At 44.4% G+C, this 21,877-nt stretch overlaps 1 protein-coding gene across 3 annotated transcripts; it reads left to right on the top strand.

Moving 5' to 3' along the window:
- Positions 1-2,923: 2,923 nt before the first annotated feature.
- IPPK (inositol-pentakisphosphate 2-kinase) lies at positions 2,924-21,808 on the top strand. Of its 3 annotated transcripts, none has more exons than XM_072347428.1 (13): positions 2,924-3,111; positions 9,542-9,589; positions 11,626-11,721; positions 12,284-12,350; positions 12,692-12,813; positions 13,227-13,316; positions 13,942-14,000; positions 14,339-14,411; positions 15,443-15,722; positions 16,344-16,494; positions 17,601-17,703; positions 18,192-18,271; positions 18,733-21,808. In XM_072347428.1, the coding sequence occupies exons 1-13, from the start codon at positions 3,031-3,033 to the stop codon at positions 18,956-18,958; spliced, it is 1,476 nt and encodes a 491-aa protein (XP_072203529.1). In that variant the 5' UTR covers positions 2,924-3,030; the 3' UTR covers positions 18,959-21,808. The 3 variants fall into 3 exon arrangements, with proteins under 3 accessions (XP_072203529.1, XP_072203530.1, XP_072203531.1); XM_072347429.1 differs by lacking the exon at positions 2,924-3,111 and adding an exon at positions 3,192-3,680; XM_072347430.1 differs by lacking the exon at positions 2,924-3,111 and adding an exon at positions 3,204-3,778.
- The last annotated feature ends 69 nt before the right edge of the window (positions 21,809-21,877 follow it).

Raw genomic sequence — 21,877 nt, 5'->3', positions numbered from 1 at the left:
CACGGTCTGCCCGATGAAGGGTACGGTTTGTTCTTCTGAGATGTTTCTTTCCTTCACGTGCTCTCTGCTGGTTTTCAGAGCACACCCAGAAACATTCAGTCCTTCTTTTAGCTCTTCCTCAGGAGGGCCTCCCACCTTCACCTTGCTGCTCATGCAGTGCTGCTGGAAGTTCCATTTCCCATCCAGCTCCCCCAGCTCTGCAGCTGAGCTGCAGCAAAGTGCCTGATGCTGCACTCCCCTCTGCTTTTGGTGGTGCTCCCATTACTGTACCAACAGCTGGAGAGCTGACATGGCTCTGCAATGCCGTGCTGCTGTGCTGAGCTACCTAATGAGTAATTATTAGAAACAAAATGAAAGAAAATCTAAGGAAACCTGGCCGTTAATTGATAAGTTGCTGCAGCTTGCCACATGGGCTAAGAGCAATGCAAAGAGGGGGCAGGAGCACTGGGAGGTTTGGAAAGAAGAACCTTTTGAGATTAGCACAGTGTTTCTTAGCTGCTGTGCTGAAACCGCATTATATTTCTGTTTGCATATCAGAGATAACAGAAACTGAGTTATAAAGTGCGGAGAAGATCTCTCTTGACATTACAGCTTCTAGTTATTGATTTCAATCATAGCAGGTCCAGTAACTGTGCCCTTAAAAGGAGTTGGTTTGGGAAGGATGAAAAAAGCTCTCATCTTACATGCCACGCTTTGAATACAGCCGATACTCCACTACAGCCAATAAAAATGTGATATCTGTGAACTTGAGGCATTTTATCTGTTCAGGTATTTCACAGCTGTGTCGGGAATCGTCACGTTTATCAGTAAGCACACAAATGTAACTGCTCTGCAGTCCTGCTGTGCCATCTCCTGATATTGCTCCACAGTTTGCTGTGCAGGGGTACGGGCTGAAACATGACGTGTGATGGGCTTACGTCAGTTTGTCATCAGTGTTCCACAGTTTGTGCTCAGTGAGCTCCACGTCTTAACTGAGAAGGTCCCAAGGACTTGTGCAGTGTGGCATTACAGTCCCCTCCTTTAACCATTAACAGGTCCAAGGGCTGCACACAGATGAGGCTGTGCTCGAGGTATGGACAACCCAAGGGCAAGTGTGTTGCAAGAGAGTGTTTGGTCACAGCTGACGGTAGAACAGGAACACAAAGTAGCTGCTGTGAGAAGTGGTGCTCTGTTGCAAAAGCAGCAAAACTACCACTGATGTGACTTCAGGCTGCAAACTCTGCTTGGGTGGTTGGCTTTCCCCACTGCCTGTAAAGAGCATTTGTTTCCCAGCTGCTGGTGTGTCACTTAATACAAAGCAAGACTAAAAGCTCCTTATCCCTTCATCTCTCCTTCCTCACCTGCAGGATTAAATGCTATAAGAACAGACTTTAGGGAGGTGCTTAGCTGGGATCGGTCCTTTTCCATTCCGTTTTAATATTGTACCACAGGGTTTCACCTCAGTGCTCTGCTTTAAGGACCTCCTGCAGTTCCTGAGATCTCTTTTTCCATCCCAAGAATTCACCACGATGTGCCCCCAGCTAATTTGCCCCCTCCCCACCCGCTCATTGAGCATTCAGGATTCCTATCCACACAATCCATGGTGTTTAATGATCTCACTTCTGTATAAAAATACTCCATCTCGACAAGTTGTTGGTGTTTTACCTATTATACGGAGAAGTTATTTATGCCCTGAGTCTTCTTTTCCTCCCTTGTCAGCCCAAGTAGCAATTAAACCTCCTAGCAGCTATAAAGTCTGTCCATTGGCACCTGCTGTTCCTGATGACTGGGTGTGATTGTGGGAGCTCTTCTGGTTAACAAGTATGCTGCTTTACCTTTGTTCACCTTATGCAACCTTTTTCTTTCTACTGTCTTACTGCCATTGACTTAGCTACTAAATTATTTTACTATGGTTTCAAGTACCATGTACAGCTTCTAAATGAGCTATCAAACAATAGATCACAGTCACACTGCATTGTTTTTTCCAGCACCGTTCTGTTTGAGAGAGGGTGCAATGATCACTGAAGCGTGCGGCTCCCTGCATCTCTGCTGCATGCATGAAATTACATAGAGAAACAGAGGATCTGAGGGAAAAAAAGCAAGGCATGGAAACTGTACAGCACTGGAATCCTGATAACACTGAAATCCTGATAACAGAGGAATGGCAAAGCTTTAAGATCACGATGAGGTGTGAGTTACGTAAGTTTGCTCCATTTCTGATGGCTTGAGAGTAGCAGAAAAACTGTTGTGCGATCTGAACTGAACATAATGGCACCTTTTGAAAGCTCAGAACAGCGCGGGAGCTTAAAGCAAGAAGAATTGCTGTGATTGTATCACGGCTTTGTTTTGGTCTTATCGTATCCATTCGATATTCTTGGCCTCGTTGGCTGGAACGTTTGATTTTTAAACGTGATTTCTGCAGGCAGATGCCAGGAAAGGATCTTCTGTGTCTTCTTTGTTCTATGTCACCAATAACAAACCCTTTATTTTATTATTTACTTTTACAGAAGCCTTTCATTGCAGTGACCTGGAAAGCTCCGATGTGACCATTACTGCAAGGCACTTCATCTCGCACTGAGGCTCTCCGCACAGTGAAGTGCAGCGTAGCACCGCTTTAAAGGCTATAGATACACATAGTGGGGTTTGTCCGCTCTTGTTTTTCATCCCAGAACGGGATTTGTGACACAGAGCCCCACATAACCACCCGGCCGCAGCTCTAGGGCCCAGACAAGTGGAGATGCATCTTAGACTGCTGTCCTGCGGCCTTCAGACTGCATCCCAAATCCTGCGCTCCAACGGATGGAAGGCCGCCCACTCAAAGATGGCAGCGGGGAGCGCTGCCCGGCACAAAGATGGAGACAGGGGAGCGCTGCCCGGCACAAAGATGGTGGCTGGCGGCGCGCGGCGCGGCGGGCTCGGCCCGGCCCCCGGCGGAAGGCGGGACTTCCTGGGGCGGAGAGGCGGCGCGGGGCCGCGATGGTGGCGGCGTGAGCGCGGCGGGCCGGCGGCAGGCACCGTCCCCGCACGGAGCGGCGGGAGCCCGGGCCGGGCATGGAAGTGGAGAAGATGGACGAGAACGAATGGAAGTACCACGGGGAAGGCAACCAGAGCCTCGTCGTTTCCCACCGCCAGGTGAGGCGGGTAATGGCCGGCGCCGCGCGGGCGCCCCTCCCCCCAGCCGGGCCCCGCGTGAGGGGGCGTCGCCTCGGGGCGGTGGGGGGGGCGGAGAGCGGCTCCTCTGCGGGGTCCGTGCGGGGAGAGCGGCCTGGGGCCGAGCCGCGCTTTGCTACGATAGCCTGATGGTTGTGTAAGGGATGGCCGATCGCGGCGCGTTCCTTACCGGTATCTTGTCTGATCGCCGCCGTGAGCGGGCACCGGCTGTGGGAAAATGCTGGAAACTGGCTGGGCTCCGTCACGGCGCTCCCGTGGCTCTCCTTCCCTCCATCAAATGTCATTAAACGCTCATTATTCCCACAAGAACGCAACGCTTCATTTTTCTTGTTTCTCGCCTAAGCGTTGGCTCTGGAAAAAAGCAACTTAAAAACACAGACAGCGAACAATAAGAGTCGGCGTGTGCGTCACGGGCGGCCGGCGGTGCGGAGTGATGGGAGGCAGGAGGCTGGCAGGGACGCGGGGCAGGGCCGGCGCTTCTCCTTTCAACCACAGCCTGGAAGTTCGGGACGAGCAGGAGGAAACCAGCTGTGAGTGTTCCTGCGTTCTGACCCAGCACGGCTCGCCTCTCGCTGTGAGCTGTGCCTGCTGGCCGTGAGCCCCTGTCAGCTGGGAGCTGAGATGGAGGGTAGGGTACAAGTGTTGGTGTGCTTGTCATTTCTGTGTTCTCCCTTCTCGTGCACAGTTGTATTGTGGAATGTGGGAAAGAAAGCAGTCCCTGCCTGTCTGGATCTGAACCTCCGAGTTCTGGAATGACAACAGGAGCAAATTAAAACATCCCCCGTCCTTCTGGAGAAGAGGGCTCAAGCTTCTTCGCCCCTTGTGAATACTGATCCAAGGAGCTTTGCTTCAGCTTTGATACTGTGGCTGTCTGACTGCTTGAGGTGCTCAGGGCAGGTTGGATGGGGCCCTGACAGCCTGAGCTGGTGCCTGATTTAGTGGGTGGCAAACCTGCTTGCAGCAGGGAATTGGGACTGGGGAACATCTGTGAAGTCCCTCCCAGCCCAACCACTGCGTGATTCTATGAGCTCCTGCCCTCCTTTGAAGCCCTCAGTGTTCAGGTTGGGGGAGAAGGCAGCCTGGATGTGCGGCTCTCATTACAGGTTGCATGGAGTGCAGGTGAAGGCTAAGAATGAGGCGTGCTCCAGTTCATGCTGCTCTGCTGTCTTTAAGCCTTTGTTTGTTTATTGGGCTTCTCCCATTTGCTGCATCTTTAAGACGTGAATGTAACGCACTGTTAATCCGGGGTTACTGCAGTGCCAAAATTAAACACTGGCAATCTAACGCTTCCTTTTAAAATAAGTTTGTGTTTCAGGGGGACTACATGGAGGTGCTACAGGAGAAGGATTTTTCCCAGTGTGGTTTTGATTCAGTAGGATAGTCCAGAGGAACCTTGATGTGCATTTACAAATTGTTGTGGTGTGTGTCTTCAGGTGCCTTGATTATTAATACCCGTCTCCTTCTGGTCTTGGAGTGCTCGCAGCTCTAACAGACAGAGAGTACACGAGCTATCTGCACAGCACATGTGAGCTTACTAGATAGACAGAGGAGATGGCAGATGGAGAAGGTACATGAAGCAGAGCTGAGGAGGCAGAGGGAGGCAGTCAGACCTGCAGAAGATTCCTATAGTTGGTGACTGTCAAAGGTGGATGATATCTGGCTCATCTTTGAGATTCTTAAATGTTGTGGGTTTCTTAAAGCCTTCAAGGTATGTGGATAAGAATGAAGTATCAATGTTGCACTGCTCTCAGTGCTTCTGTCACAGATGTCCTTCCCAGCCCCTTGCTCAGCTTCACAGCTACCCTGCACTTCGGTGCCGGTCTTTGGTGTCCCTCACAGTGTCCTAGCAGCTGCATTATGATGCCTGCACAGTGTGTGCAGGAAGACGCTTCCTGCATACAGGGGATTGATTTGGTTTTGCTCCCCATAAAATAAGATTTATTCTGTGTCTGAGGCAGTGTTTGCATCAGAGGTTGCGTAGCTGTTCCTGGAGCTGCTTCTTGTGTATCAAGTAGTCTTTGTGATTTGTGGTCGTTGGTTGGTTGGTGTTAAAGGATAATGAAAAGAAGCCATCTTACTGAAACATTTTGTTGCAGTAAAGTTACTTGGAGGGAGCCATTAACAAGGCTGTGTGTTTAGACTCAGAGGTTTTGGCTGCAAGAGTGAAAACTTCATGGGCAGAATCAGCAACTAGCTGCAGCTTTCCTGCTTGCACCTCTGGCAAAGGGAGAAGAGATGCTGATTGTTCATGGCCATTTCATTGAGCAAATCACCAAAACTACGGAATGCAGCGTAGGGAAGTTTTGTATCTGGCTCTGTCGGGTTTTCTGAGGAAAGCAGGACTTTGATGTCAGTGAGTTGGAACAGGATTCCAGTGTGAACTTCCAGCAGTAAAACAGGTTGATGACTAAACGTGATAGACTGCTTTGATTTTAGCTTCCTAGTTGTAATTACTTTTATCTTATTTATTGTGAGTAGAGGAGCTTCTCTTGGAGTCTGCTGAAGCAAGCAGCTCTGTGAAATCCAGTTGGAGAACCATGGATGGGATCAAGGTGTGGCACCAGCGAAGACAGGAAGAGATGCAGGCCTTGCTGTAAACACCAATTAGGTTTTTGGGAATAGGAGGCAATGACTAGCTTGATTGGAATTCAGGATCCATTGTACAACTGTAGCCTCTATGAAACCGTACATTTCCCTGTGTTAGCTTTGGTTAGCTAATGTTTAAATAGACGTCAATAATCAGTGCAAAAAAGGCAGATATTTTTGTACTTGTGCTTGATTCCTTGGCTAAATAGGTATGCAGCTGTGACTGTCAGTGCTGTAACTGATTGGACCAGCTCTGCTGGAGTGCAGCCTACAGAACTGACATAATGGATGAATCAAAATTCGGAAGCACTTCCAATTGTGGGGATTACCTGCAAAGCTTTTATTTTTGTCCCAGAGCAGCCACTCGAGTCAATGTCTGTATAGCATTTTGATGTCGTGTTGTAGTTAGATTTAATTTTTCTTTGACAGGTTTCTGTGCTGAAGGGGTGCGCTGACCACAGTGCAGTTCAGTGGTAGCTTTCCTAAAGCAAAAGGGAAGGTGATGCCAGGTAGGAGAAGTCAATGAAGACAGAAGAAAGAACATGATGTCTGTTCTGTTTGCTGCTTCAGCTCTGTCCTCCCCTCCAGCCTCTCTGTGCAGTGTTTTCTTTGTGCCAACGTATGATTTTGGAGGTGCTCAGTAACCACGTTCACACCTCGTGGGTCTGCTCAGGAAGGAACTGAGACACTGCGTGCGATTGAAGGGTTGCTCAAGGCTTGTTTAGACTTCTTGTAGCCGAGGTACGGAGGTGTCAGGATGCTTGTGGCATCCTAGTTTGTGGCAGTCAGGTGTCAAGGATGTTAGTGCCTTAGCAGAGTACAGCAGTGTGATGAGCTGGGCTCCTGGTGGGCTTGTGCCATTCACTCCCAGTGCGAGTTTCCAGTGGGTAGATCACTTGATAGCACTTCAGGTACTGTGATGAGGTGGAGTAGCTGAAGGGCAAATATTTCCTTCTCACTCATGGCTAGCACCAATCCATGGAATTCTTGAGGAATCGGTGCCATCTGCTTATTGCCAGACTATGGAAAGCTCAGTTATGCAGTGAAACCTGAGTTGGTGCTTCTCTGTAGTGGGAATCTGGATCTTAACCAAAAGGAAACAAAAGAATAATGAGTACCTGAAGCCCGGTGCAACTTGTGAGCCCTGTGCTGCAGGCAGCACGTATCATGGCTGGTTTGTTTCCAAATAATGGCTTGAAATACTGAATGGTCAAGCCAAGTGCTATGCCAGAGATTCTGTGTTCGTATAAAGAAATCATGGGATTGTTCTTAAAGAGCTCCTGTGCCAAATAGAACAGTATTGTTGGGTTTCTAAATGCTTCCTTGCACTTTGTGTAAGCAGTTGCTAAACTTCCTCCATACTGGCAGGAAATGGAGCTTTCCTCACTTTGTTCTGTGTCAGCTTATCCACGTTCTTACACAGAACGAAACTGAGTTGGGAAATGTCATGTTTTGTACAATGTCACCACGTGTTCTGCATTCCAAAGCTGGGGAATTTCCCAGTGTTGAGTTGGCCTTCATCTCCCATGACTCCCATTGCTCAGCCTGTTGGCACCTTGGGTGCAGGAGCTTGGTCTTATGAGAATGAACTAAGTCCTATAGCTTGGGTCTCACACCACTGTGGCCTGTTACAGTGCTCTTGTACTGCGTGGGCTCCGGGCTGCCTCTGCAGACACAGCTTTCTGTGTCTGTGCTGTTACTGCTTGTTCTGAGTTTCCTATCACAACTGGACACGGTTTTTGTTGTAGTCTGGTTAAGCAGTGTTGAGGGCTTACAGGAATGCATAAAGGGAATGGAATGCATGGAGCTGTAGGGTTTGGCTGCTGTGACCCTGCTAAGGAGTAGTGACAAGCTCCTAAGAAACCTGTTCTCTTCTGCATTTGGCCATTCATTTGCATGCAGAAAAGCACATTGGCTTTGATGTTCAATGTGTAAATATAAATCTAAAGCATTGAAGATAACAGACAAAAAGCCTCTCGACAACAGCCGCCCACTGTGTTTCCAGGAACTGGTTGACTGAATCAGCCATGCAGTAGCATAAGAAGCACGGGGTGGTGTTTTCAGTGGTCACAATTCTCACCCAGCTTCTGGTGTCTCCTGGACCGATCTGAGCACTGCCCTGCTGTGTTCGTGTGACCTTGCTGTAAGGAGTGTGCACGAAGGGATGGGTCTAGAGGGCAACTTGTGACAGTTTACCCAACAAAAAGATGATGATTTTTGTAGGTCTGGATCAGTTACTCAGGTGGCTTATAGCCTTACTAAGGGGCAGTGCAGGGTGAAATTGATGGTGACTGGTTACAATGGATCTGTGTATTATTGGAACTCTGTGCTGCCTCCTTTGACATCTACGCCCAGCCTTCAGGAAAGCAGCGTGTTCTTTTGCCATAAGTACCTTTTGCCCTAATGTGCATCTTCACAGAAGATTCCTTAATGAACAGGTGCCGTGTTGTTATAGAAGCTGAGATTTCCCGGAGCATTGGCTGCAGGAAGTTCCTTGGCTGGGAACTGATGAGTAAAGCAGTGCCTACAGCACCCTTGAAATACTCCGGGATCAAGTGACTGAATTGATTAAGAAGTGAAGATCAGATCTCTCCATCACTGATCCACTTGTTCATTAATATTTAAAGCAGGAGACCAAACCGGGTGATCCTGTTGAGCCATCACACTGTGAAAGCCATGCAGCAGCCCTGTGGGCACAGCAGCAGGTCCAGCTGATGGGCAGGGGTCTCAGTTGTCATTTCTGTTGGTGCAACAGCAGTTGAACTGCTTAGATCTTGCAGCACAAGGTCAATCAGAATGCAGAATACCTTCACCTGAGTGTGTTTTCTGACCTGGTCATTTGCTGGGGAAGAAGCTTAGATTCTAGAAACCCAAAGTGTAACTTGGACTTTCAGTCTGCAGGACTGTTGCTGGGTGATTTGTGTGTTATTACACCGCCCTTGTTGGTGTGTGGAGAAGTGCAAATGGAACGCTGAGAGGCTGAGCAGTAACTCAGAAAGCAGCTGTCACTCTTTACCTACTGTGGTGCCCAACTGGTTTTATCCACATCTTGTTTGAACAGGCATCAGTGCATCCCTGCAGGTAAATACTGGCAGGTCAGATGGTGATGCTGCCTCAACCAAGCTCTGTGTGACCAAGTCTGGGAGGGTCTCGGCCTCCTTAAAACTGTGTCAAAATTTGCTTTTCATACAAAAAGTGGCAGTATTTATTCAGTATAAATTCACCAAGACTTTGATGAAGGAAAGATGCTTTAGATGACTTGTCTAGTGCGATAGGCTTAAGGAAAAAGGCACTTAATACATCTCTAGAATATTTTCATCTGGACCCTTAACAACAAAAGCTGAGGGATTTGAGGAAGGGATTTTAATTGTTGTTGCAAAATCTGATTTACGGTGCCCCAAGTGAAGTTTTGTTTGTTTCATCAAGTCAAAACCTGCTGCATTTGTCCTAGTGTGGCATCTATTTGCTTGTTGGAAGTTGCTGCCAGCTGTTAGGGATCCCCTTGACGTCAGCACAGCGTTACAAAACATCACCAGCAGGGCTTGCTTAAGTGAGTTGTACAGCCCTGCCAAAGACAGCTGGAGTACAAAGGATAGTGTGGAATAGGAGCACAGACTGGGTGTTAGAGGCAGCTGCAGCAGAATGCTGTCCTGGTGCTGCTGGGGGCATGGAGTGGTGCCAGGGTAAGGCAGCAGGGGAGGAGAAGGCAGGTCTGGGAACAGAAGGTTACACTGGTGAGATGAAATTTGACATTGTGGTGTGCATAAATACTAATGAAATCTTATTGTTTTCCATCTCTCCTCAGCGCTGTGTGGTGCTGCGGTTTCTGAAGTCCCCCCCCAACCAGAACAAGGTAAGATTCAGGGAGTGCTGGTGATGAAAGCCCACAGATAAGCTGAGGAAAACCTGTCGGAGGAGAAATAGGAAACCCAAAGAAGAACTGTGACCGATGGCAGCAATAATAAGGGTTGCTTTGAAATGTCCCTGTGCCCTGTGAGCTTTGGCAGCAGGGGGAAATCTGAGATGATGTGACGTTTATCAGGGGATGTGACTGATGTGCCACAGCCTTTGTGTGGGGCAGACTGGAAGGCTGCAGCGCACAGAGAAGAGGTTGGGATTTCTGTGAGGAGAGTTGTGGTGGAGGAAGCGTTAGTGTTGTGCATCAACATATGTGAATGTATCATGGTACAGCTCTGCTGCTGCCTGCAGGGATGGTAGCTGAAAAGACACTGTACTATGGACAAAGATAGGAAATACTGAAAGAAAGGCCTCTGGTGAGGACTCCCCTGTCTCATCTGCTGCCGGCCATTTTTTGGGGCTGTGGCAAAACATTTCTTTGCTTGAGAAGGAACTGAAGAGACTTATCTTAGATTTGCTTTAAAAGGAATAAAAGCCGATCGGGAGACAAAGGTGGTGGGTAGAAATGAAGTGTCAGCGCTGTGTTCCCATGGTAAAAAAAGGAAAGCAAAGGAGGCAGGGGGTTCAACTTGTGCCATCTGCTGAAGCGGGTGAGTGCTCTTTAGGGCAGAGGAGGTGAGAGACAGAGAATGGCTTCAGTTCTGTGCTCTGTCCCTCTGCAGGAGAAGTATAAAAAGTGATATGGCTGTATTGAGAGGGAGGGGTTGTTTTAGGGGAAAAAAATAAAAGGAAGCAAGCAAAGTCAATGTATAGGGAGAATTTTGTTTTTGCATTAAATCAGAAAGATAGATGCAGAGTTTCCAGTTTAACAAGGGACAAAGAGAAGTTCTTGCAAGTGGAGGGGGCAAGTAGATATGTGAACATAGAGCTGCAAGCTGTAGATATGTGAACACAGAGATGCAAGCCATCTGCTTTCTGCTACTCTTTCACATGAAAGAAACTTTTAGTTAAAACTGAAGTGTGGCTAAAGGAAGCTTTTGATCTGCTTCTAGTAGCAGGATTTAAGTATACCTGCCCTGCAAAAAGCACCGAAAGCAAGGTATTTTCTAGTAAGAGATGTACTGAAATGCAGACGTGCATCTCATTCTTCTGCTCCCCTTCTCTGAGAGAAGTCCTTTCCAAAGAGTGCTTTGCGTTTCTACTGCTTGTTTGTGGGTCAGGGCTGAGGGATGTCAGTGTTGAAACAAGGCGACGTTATCGCAAACCGTGATGCTAATTTCACACTTAGCTGCTTTAACAAAAAGTCCTGATAATAAATAACGTGACTGTGGGTTACGTTCCAGTCAGAACTCATGGAACAAAAATAACAATAAAACGAATGAAAATGGTTAACCAAAAAAGATGGTATGTCAGCAAAGCAGGTGGGAGCAGCCTGTGAGCACCAGCGAGCTTCCCCTTATTGCAGGAGGTGCTTGTTCAGTTTGGAAAATGAGTCCTGCTAAAGGGAGCGTGCTGAGCTTGGTGTGTGCTCTCAGCAGACCTGGGTTTCAGTAATACAATAATCTTTCTTAATTTTGCAGTTTATGTACGTTTGTTGGGTAGTGCTGCCTGGGGGGAAAAAGAAATCTACCTATTGTAATGGTATTATGGAATAGAAGCTCCAGGTGCAGTGTTTGCAGCCCACTGAATCTCCTGCATGTGAGTGTTGGTGTGAGGGCACACTGCATCTAGTTTGACATACAGCTCTGGGAGCTGCTTCAGAACAACAACAGAGTTTGAGCAACCCCCACTTCCACTTTTTTTTTTTTTTTTTTTCATTATTTCTGTCCTTTTTTCCTCAGAAAAGATGCAAAATCATTTGTTTTGTTTCCATGATCACCTTGAACTGCTGCAAGGAAACGGCAGTTGTGTGCCCATTTATTTCTAGCACCTACTGACCATCGCTTTGCTAGATGAACAACTAGTGTATGTTTGTACTGAGCAATGGTGACCATCATTTCATAACTTAATTAATGCATTTCTTTCTTCCAGACTTCAGAGGAAATCCTGCACCATCTGCAAAACATCGTAGACTTTGGAAAACATGTTATGAAGCAGTTCTTTGGGGAGAATTACGTTCACCATGGGGTAAGCATTTCCTTCTTCAAATAAATGGCTGTTGCATTGTGAACTTCCAGGTCTTGGGGAATGCTGAATGCCATTGGAAACAACAGATAGGGTTTGCAGATGATCCTTAGTGAGCTGCACACACAAGAACAAAGCACAAAGAGCCCCCTGTGCTGATGAGCTGACGGGATCCTGCTCTGTGCCTTGATCTGTTTCAAGCTGCTAATGAAAAAAGTGATCATGTCTTTGCGTAGGGTGAGATATAAGAGAGAATTGAGACTGGTTTTACAAAACAAGGAGAGGAATCTGGTTTATGCGAACTGCAGAGACTTCTGTGCAGTCAGTTCTTCCTTGCCACGAACTGTTCCTCAGGGTGGGTTATGCATTGTGTGTGAGTTCAGGTACAGGCATCCGCACAGGTTAACGTGAGGGGAGAAGCAGCTCCTTGTATAGGTTGGCCTGCTGGTGGTTGTGAACACCCACTGACCTTTGGTATTCTGTTTTAGGACTCCCAAACTGGGCTGTAATCTTTGTGCTGAAATATACATATTTACCTTTCTTCTTTCTTTTTTTTCTTAATTAGGAAATTATCCAGCTGCCTTTAGACTTCGTAAGACAGCTCTGTTTAAAGATTCAGCCAGAGAGGCCAGGTAAGCGCTGATGACAGAGTTGAAACGGGGGCCTTTCAAGCTATGACACATCGTGCCTTACTAGGAAGTTTAAAAAAGGATGGTGCCTTAGAACACAGCTCTTGAAGTACTCCTTATACTGTGACGCTTTGAGGAAACAGAAAACGTGCGTTGCTTGTGGGAAGGGCAAATTTAAGCAAGTGTGTAATTGACTAAATCCTGCTCAACTGTGTCCTGCCTTTCTAAGCTTTTGCTTTCTTTTCTTTCTTCCCCCAGCTGGAGAACAACACAACTGCGGAGTAAAATAAATATCTGCACATTGAATTTTCTTGTGTTTTTCTTCTTTCTTCCCCTCTCTGCAGAGTCTCGCTGTGATAAAGATATGGACACACTTAGTGGTTATGCAATGTGCCTTCCTAATCTTACCAGGCTGCAGACCTATCGCTTTGTGGAACCTCGGCCAATCCTCTGCATAGAGATTAAGGTATCAAATAGGAGAAAACACTTCTGTTTTCTTTCCCTTTGCATTCTTTAAGCTTGCACTGACCAGAGTGGTTTCAAAGAAGTGCAGCAGTGGGATATGGCAGAGATCAGACCCGTGGGATGAAGTATTTCTTCTCCCTCCCAAATCACCCATCTTTCAAAGCTTAGAAAATTCCCAGATCTTAGTAGGTATCATTTGCGGGCAACAGCAATTTTGTGTCTCCTTAATTCTTGAATGAAGACTTGAAAAGAATCAGGAATAGCGTACAGTGACACATACAGAGCTTTTAAGGGTTGGATGGTGACTGATAGATTATTTCTATGTCCTTATGCTTGAAAGACTGTCACGCTGAGTGCCTTTTATAAAAATGAATCCATTTGTATTTCTGACCTCTTTTTTTGTTTTCCTTTTAGCCAAAGTGTGGCTTCATTCCTTTCTCCAGCCATGTTTCACAGGAGATAAAGCACAAGGTGTGCCGTTACTGTATGCATCAGCATCTCAAGGTAATTTCTTGTGCTTGTCATCCCGCTTTCCTTTGACTAAACCATGTTGCTTATTCACCGTTACAGTCTTGCTTTCATGCTGAAACTTGCATATTGTTGCTTAAGTCTCTGATATGACTAAAGATAGTGGGAGGATGCGCATCTGAGTTGCTGGGTTTGAATGTGTTTAGTGAGAGATGGAAGAAGTTCTGTGGGAAGCTGAAAGCAAACAGTCCCTGAGGACTATTAAAGCTGTTGATGAGGTAAACTCCTGTGTCAAATCTCCTTTCCAACACAACTCAGAACATACATGGTGACATGCCATAACTTAAAATGGCATGTAACACACATGGAATTTATTTGACCAATGACCTTTGTATGTATACAAAGTACATGTATGTATAACTGTGCCTTATTGAAATGTAACGTGAACTTTCTTCCTGCTTTCCATTTGTGAATGCACTTTGAGTGATTTGAGCTTTATATGAAGACAAAGACCCTTATCAGGCATGAGCTGTAACTTCGTAGGGGTTTAAATGTGATGGGACCTCTGAGGACAGCAAATTCATGCCATGTGCCTGACTTAAAATCACTGACAACAATTACTCCCAAAGGTGATTAACAGGGTGATGTTGGTTTTCAACAGGTAGCGAATGGAAAGTGGAAGCGACCAAGTAAATATTGCCCAGTGGATCTCTTCTCAGGGTAAGGACGTGTGTGCCTTGATTGTGCTTTTGCCAGGAAAACCTCTTGTAGATTTATTTCCCAGGTTACTGTTACTTTCCCTGTAGTACTAAGGATAATTAATGCCTGCTTGCCTGACTCATACATTGAATACCTGTGGTGCTGGACACCTCTTCACACCTTTTCCAGGAATCAGAGTTGCTTATTAATGTACCGGGATCTTCTGCTCCATAACGTGAAATCTCAGAAGTGTTTCCATTTACTCAGATCTGACGTAATTTCCAGCAGTCACTTCGTGGTGAATTTAGGATGAGTAAAGGTGGTGGTAAAACATGCTTGGATTTGTTTTTTCTTCCTAGAAATAAACAAAGAATGCACTTTGCTTTGAAGAGCTTATTGCAGGAGGCACAGAACAACTTGAAAATATTTAAGGTAACCAGTCCCATTTGTCTGCTGGATTGATTGTGGGTCTTTTAAAATCTTTAATGTTTTATGCCTTGGCTTTTAAACAAATTGATTTCAGCACTTGGACAGTCAAGATCCTGCTTCAATCTGCCTAATTGGCACCGTCAGTGTTGGACTGTGAAGTGGAAGAAAATGGGAAAATGGAAAAATTCTTAGTTAGATTTCAAGTTAGGGCAGGTAAGTAATAATTTCCCAGACCTAATTAGTGAATGAATCAGCAAGAAGCGACTAATAGAGAAAGGCTTTCACGTGATTTCAAACCGTGTGTTCTTCAAGAGGAAGAAAATAAGAGAACTTTGCATGTTGCTACAAATATTATTGGAGTAAGATCACAGCATTCCAACATTAAGACCAACGTGCAGCACACCTCACTGGGAAAGCAGACAGTCACTTTTTTCTATGTGGAAGTGAAGTAGGAAAGTATAAGGCAGTAACTGATGGATTCTGCAGATTTTCAGATTAATTCTAAATAATTAAATTATTTTCAGTTCATTCCATTATTAAACCAATTATTTCAATTACTTGAACTTGTGCTCATTGTCCCAGTGGTTCTATCAGTACAGGATGCTGCTGTGCTTTTTCTGTCCCATTTTATTACAGCCTGCCACTTTCCAGTGTGGCTTTAATGGGAGTTTGATGTGGCACTTTTTCACTTTGACGTTATTCAGAAAGGACAGATAGGGAAATTAGCTGGGGATCACTTTTGCTGTTTGAATTGCTTACAGTGGATTCAGTGCAGTGAGTAGCATGTGAGTTAAATGGGGTTTTTCTTTTTGGTCCTAATTCAAAGGTCATTACCTGGGATATCTGATTAAACAAACAGGGTAAATCTGTACGAGATTGGGAACGTGTGTGTTTGTATGCAGACTGTTAGATCAATTCACTTACTTCTGCACTACGTGTCATTTTAAGCTATGCAATCTGGTACTCTGGTTAACTGTGTACAAGTAACTGGATTTCATGATGTCTATCTTTTCATCTGTCTTTTTCTTTTGCAGAATGGGGAACTAATTTATGGCTGTAAGGATGATCAGGAGTGCTCCTCGGACTGGAATGAACTCGCTCGTCACTTAAAACCTTTCTTTTTTCCTTCAAATGGGTTGGTCAGTGGACCACACTGTACAAGGACAATAGTTAAAGAACTAATCCATGTTATAACTCTGACGCTACTAAGTAGTACTGATGCCTGCAGAGCAGGTGATATGAAGACAGTTCCCGTCTCACAAGGAAGAAGCTACTGTGAAGCAAGTGCTTTCAATAAGGAGCTGGTAAGAAATGGTAAGAAATAATTTCTCTGTTCATAACCGACCGTTATCACATAGTGATGTGGATCTTTCATTTGATCTTTACTGGCGTGAGAACTGAAACAGCAGAATTCTATCAATTAAAACAACAACAACAAACAACCACCAAGTTCTGAGCTGCAGTGCTGTTAGGTCATTGTTTTTAGTATGACCTTGTAGTGACACTTCTACCACCTCTATTTGCTGCTTGGGATAAAAATCAGTTCTGAAGGCAGCAGAGGATGAATTAAAGAAAACACCAGCTTGAGCTGACAACAATAACAGGTTATTTGAAATGACTGGGGCATTTCTATGCTGTGTGTGATGAGGTCTGGTTGCTTTTGTTGCTTAGTTACATAACATTCAGTTCTTGCCTTTCCCTGCCCTTTCTGACAGCCCTGGCCAGTTAGGCTATAGTTTGTTTTCTTTCCTACTCCACTTCTGGTAAAGAGGTGTGAATAGTGGAGGTGTGAGAATAGTGGAGGTGGTGGAGAATTGAAGTGTTTTTTTTTTCCTTTGATTGATCTGAAGCATATTTGGATTTGCTTTGTGAACAAGCATTGGCCATAACAAAGTGAAGCAAAACAAAGACATTCATGGCTGCTTTTTCTTCCAGGAAAACACAAATTGGAAAGCTCTGGCTTACCGAGGGGTTGCCTCCTTTATAAAACTCTTCAGGCTCAGATGCTTGACATGCTGGATATTGAAGGACTCTACCCTTTGTACAACAGAGTTGAGCAGTACTTAGAGGAGTTTCCTGAAGAGAGGTAAGACTCGACTTTTCAGTTCTGATCAAGTAGCTTTGCAGACAAGACTCTGTGCAGACACGGCTATTGTTAACTTTTACTGCTGTGTACAGCCTTCCTTAATAGACATTCAGAATACACAATGCTAACTTGAAATCCAAAATAGATGCGGTGAATTGCTTCAAGGTTTGATGTTACTCAATTAGATGTGAATTTTAAGGTAATAATTAAAGGAAGCTCACAGTGGAGTATGAAAGAAAATACCGTTCCTTTGAGGAAAGATACAGTAGAATGGATGGTAGCTTTCCCTGCCTTCAGAAGCTGCAGAACAATGTCTGCAGTAATAATGGCATTCTTACAGTCATTCTCAAGTCTATATTAGTCTACCTCCTACCCACACTTCAAAACCCTTAATTTCATATTCAGATGCAGTCCAAACTGCCTGCAGGTTCTTACAGAATAGATGAATGGATAATGGTTTATTATCTGTCCATCTGCTCTTGACCAGCCTGCCCTTTGTATGTAGGTTGCTCTGAAAGTAATGCCTCCCATTTATTCCCCTGGAAACTACAGCAAAGAGAACGTTGTGCAGGGATGTTATCTAACAGAACAAACTCTCAGCTACAAGGCACTATTTTTCAGCCATCCCACCAATGGAATCAAATAGGAAGCATTACTTTTGGAGCAATTCAGGAGGCTGCATTCATTCTGAAATAAAGCTTATTAGACTTAATTAGATTCTTCCTGCATTGCCTGTACTTCTGCCCGTGCTCACCAGAGGGCACTCTGGCTTCACTTGCAAGACATGGCTGCTTGTGCTCCTTCAGCTCTTCTGGCCTCTGTTGTTGCTGCTGAAGCCTTATCTTCTGGAGGGCTTCAAGTTCTGGTTAAATCACATCCACTGTGTGGCTTACCTATACATTATCTATACATTAGGCAAGTTACTTTAAAATGCATTTCATCCGTGTGGGGTTTTTATGCTGCAAACTCCATTTTTAGGGATTCAGATTTTCAGGGGTTCAGCTGTTCAACGTGGGAAGGAACATTGGGGCTGTTGAGCAGAGATCTCACTGGCAATCAGTGAATCATCTTGGCTGTTGGTAAATCTTCTTTTAACATTTATTTAGAAGTACATTACAGATAGATGGACCTTACAACGAAGCCTTTTATGAGAAGCTGCTTGATCTTTCAACAGAAGACGACGGGACAATAGCGTTTGCATTAACAAAGGTACTTTTCCTGTGTGCACTGTTAATTAGTCCGACAATTGTAATAAACCCCCACCAGAAATCAATGGATGGTGTTAGCATCATGGCTGTCTTGTTAGAGGTAAACGGTAACTTTGCCAGTATGCAAGCCTGTATGTTTATATAGCAGACGTACCTAAAACCAAACGTTTTTTAGCATCTATTCTAAAGGGATTGGGGGGAAGGAAAGTAGAGCTACTTATTTCCTTCCTAGGCTGAGGAGGCATTTATATGACCAGGTGCTTCTTTGGCCTTCAAGGACAGAATCTGCAGGAAATGAACGTGATTCTTACATAGGTTGCTGTAATACCACTTGCTTTTCTGCTAAACATCTGCTATATAGTTTTTAGCCCTTAAAATGATGGCTTACTAAAATACTGTGTATGCTTACTAAGCCTAAAGCAGTGTGCTTTGATATCTAGACAAATATGAACCCTAATGGCAAACTGAAGCTATTTCTTTATTGTGTAGGTGCAACAGTACAGAATAGCAATGACTGCTAAAGACTGCTCCATCATGATTGCCCTTTCTCCTTGTCTACAAGATGAGTGGTAAGAACAACTGAATTCTTAATACTGAACTTACTACTAAATTCTCTATCCTTCAGTATACCTGGACACCAGTTCTGATTCTAAACTGTGTTACCTTGAACTTAAATGGGAGCTGCAGTAATTGCTGCTGCTAGTTAGTAAGGGTTTTGCTTTGTATGCAGTATCCTTTAAAGATGGATTATATTTACTAACTATAAAGACAACAATTGTGAGTAATGTTTTAACATAAGCTGTGTGGAAGCCAAAAGGAAAACAAGTCTAGAAGTGCCAACAGATTTGCTTTAGAACTGTTAAGCTGGAGCTGTAGTTTCTAAATGCTACACTGAATGAAGTTTATTTTCCTTGGCTTTCGTGGAAGGTTTAAAAGAAACACGAGGGTCACTTTTGTGAGGGGACTTGAGATGTATGAATGAAAAATATCCATTTCAGTGACTCAAGTGCAATGTGGTTTTGTTTTCCAGCTCTGAGCAAAGACCTGCAGTAATAGCATCCAAAACAAGATTCACCTTTTCTGTTTCTGTCCTGGACCTTGATCTTAAACCCTATGAAAGCATTCCTCACCAGTACAAACTCGATGGCAAGATAGTAAACTATTATTTGAAGAACATACAGGCCAAAGATGACCCAGTTATGTCCGGTCTCTTCAAGGAGAACGAAGACTGCACATTAGTTCTCCACAAAGTGTAACTCTTTCCTTAAGGTTACTTTTATTAGAACACATTAGAAAGTGAGAGATCAATGGAATACAATTATGGTGATTTTTTTCTATTGTGTTCAGTGCATTCCTCAGCTGTGAATGTTTTTGCTTTAAGAAATGACTTCTAATTGGTATGCCTTTTAAAAGACATGGAGTAGCACTAGAACATGCATTGGCTATGTAACCTTACTGAATGTACTTAATATGACAGAGCAGATAACGTGCCAAACCTGGGAACTGGAGGACAGATCAATTTAATACAAAAAGTCCACTTTAGAATTGAGAGAGCACAGAAGTAAAGGTTTCCTGAAGTATTGCACTAACGTTGAAAACCTAATTACTAACAAGAGAATCGCCTTGGAGCTTGTGCTTTTGAGCCCCACTCATACCTCCTGTAGGGGAAAGGAATGCGCTAACAAAACCTAATAGAAATCTCCAGCATTAAATCCACTGAAAATAGAACTGCAGTGGCTTTCAAATGTTACTGATCTACGGGATTGCCATGTTATTGTGAACACTTAAGTACTAATGCATGAGGTTAAGAAAACCAGACTGCCTCCAGAAATGCTGTGATCACTTTGTGTCTACCTGAAGCTTCTAAAACAGAGTGAAAAGGGTTAAAGGTGAGCACATCTGAACGTTATGTGGTAGCTGAACTCGTCTGACATACTGGTCTTTTATTTTCTACGTTACGTGCTGCTATTGAAGGTGAAGCCACAGCTCGCTCTTTCCTACTATAAACTGAGCGATAGAAATGATGAATTCTACATTTTCCATATTACTTTAGGTCTTTCAGGTCCGGTCAGATGTTGGCATTATCTCAGACATCCCACGTCCTGCATTGCATGAGCAGCTGCTTTCAAGGCTCGTTCTTTTTTAAGTGACAGAAAAGAGGTGACAGTATCCAGTTTTCTTTTCTGAAGCTTAAGGGGTCACTTTCTCACGACGCGAAGTTTGTATCACTACTTCAGCAATTTAACGATGGCTTTACTTTGTAAACATGGGTACATACAGCTGGAAGCCTGTGCCGTCTGCAAAGAAGATCCTGATTTTAACTTGAGGTTAAACCCCAAATTGGGACGGTGTGATAAAATCCACAGACGTGGGGATTACAAGCCCTGAAACGCAGAGAGGTGCTATTGAAGCTACAGTGAGCTGCTGTTATCTGTGATCAATGCCTGCTTACTGTTTTTCAAGATAACGTAGGTTGATATTTAAAACCACACCCATATTTGCATTGAGATCTCAATGTGATGTTTGAACTGGTCCATGTTCCCTGAAATTCAAAAGGCAGAATCAAACGATGCTGTAAAGTTGCCTCAACTCGAGGAAGGAAGAGGATCTGCAGAGTTACCACCACACCGATAGCAGTAGGGCTCCATGTTAGCAATCTCTTACGTTCCACTTCCAGGTGACAGAATGCCTTTGTGGAGCATGGGCTGTTCTCACTTCAGTGTGATACTGAGTGCAGTGGGCTGGTAGGCAACAACAGTAACAACAGCTTCTTCTGTAAGACAGCCCAGGGGAAAAGAGATCCATTTTTAAAAGCAGAGAATCTCCAACTGTTAGACAAGTAGAGGAAGCACAACTGAAAGGTTTTCAAGTTGTTTTTATGCTGTAACTTCAGAGACATTTCATATGCAAACAGAAGTGTATGTGTTGGTAAAACAGCTTCATTTTCATGCCAGAAGAAGCTAAAGATGAAATAAAGATTGCACAAAACTAGCTAAGCCAGTAACACGTCAGTGGATAAAGGAGCAAGGAATTTTGCCTGTCTACTGGATTTCAAACTTGAAATTAGGCTGCCTTATATCTACCAAGATCTTTCATGGAGCTGCTGTTCATCAGAACATGGGCTCTGGCATTTCTCTGCTGGAGGTTCTGACACAAACCAAGCTGTTCTGTCAGTTCTTCCTGATCTTCCAGAACAGTGGGAGACTATTGCAGTGATTAAAACGAAGGTATTACACTGTTGCTTTGAAATCAGTAGGTTCAATTATTGGTTTCTTCACCTGTTTTTCCTATTGCTGTATAATACTTGGACATAAGTAACGTACAGAGCAGGCAGTTGTGCTGTTTCTGCATGGTTACAGCAGCTATGGACTTGAAAAGAAGGCCTCCTAATATTACTTGGGAGTCCACATCATTCTCATCTTTGGCCCTTGATTCCAGGAATAACTCCCTCTGTCTCACAATTACACGACTTCCCGTTGCACACGTTGGTTTGAACAGCACGGCTTGTAGTGACAGCAGCAGCAGGGCAGGAGCTCCTGAAAAATGCTGACAGCTCCCAAGTGAGGTAATGGTACATGGAATGGAAGGGGAAGAAGATTACAGAACGTCTGTCTCATCTGTTTGGTTTCTTCAGGGATGAAGGTATGAAATGTGGTGCTTTTATAATGTGTTACCTACTCCAAGTGTGAGAATTACCTGCTGTTCACAGCAAGCAGTGCTCAACTCACCCATTGGCTTTTACAGAAGCAGAATGGGCCTTTCTGGTTTAATTTAATGCCATCTCTGCCCAACACCGCTATGGAAAAGAGTCAGCAGTTCATATGGTGACATTAAGCATCGTGATTTTAAAAACCTTCCAATTATTTGCCTACTTCCAGCCTAGTGTAATAAGAAAGCTGTTCTACCCTTTGCTCTGGGAGCCTCCTGCTGTTCTGTAGTCATTGAAAATCACTGTACTTTTACAGAGCTGTGAAATGAAACCTCCACTTTGTATGGACTTGATTTGGACAGTGCATGGATCTTTTAACACTTTCCGGGCATCTAGAAAATGTTACAAAGATAAACCACTCTGGTACATGAATGATTCAGAAAAGAGAAATTTATAATGAAATCACTCTGTACATGTAACTATTTTATTTGGCATTTTTGTATTTAAATGGCTGTATTTATTTTCA

This window comes from Excalfactoria chinensis, chromosome 12 (assembly GCF_039878825.1).
Source record: "Excalfactoria chinensis isolate bCotChi1 chromosome 12, bCotChi1.hap2, whole genome shotgun sequence".
In the NCBI taxonomy this organism is placed as follows: Eukaryota; Metazoa; Chordata; class Aves; order Galliformes; family Phasianidae; genus Excalfactoria; species Excalfactoria chinensis.
The sequence above is the reverse complement of the archived record's forward strand: the minus strand, read 5'-3'. Positions and strand labels throughout refer to the sequence as shown.

What these genes read in the sequence shown, in the direction of transcription:
- IPPK (XM_072347428.1), top strand. Translation starts at nt 3,031, where the DNA reads ATGGAAGTGGAGAAGATGGACGAGAACGAATGGAAGTACCACGGGGAA. An exon ending in CCCCCCCCAACCAGAACAAG is followed by an intron (nt 9,590 to 11,625) that starts GTAAGATTCAGG and finishes TCTTTCTTCCAG; the next exon opens with ACTTCAGAGGAAATCCTGCA. An exon ending in CCAGTGGATCTCTTCTCAGG is followed by an intron (nt 14,001 to 14,338) that starts GTAAGGACGTGT and finishes TTTTCTTCCTAG; the next exon opens with AAATAAACAAAGAATGCACT.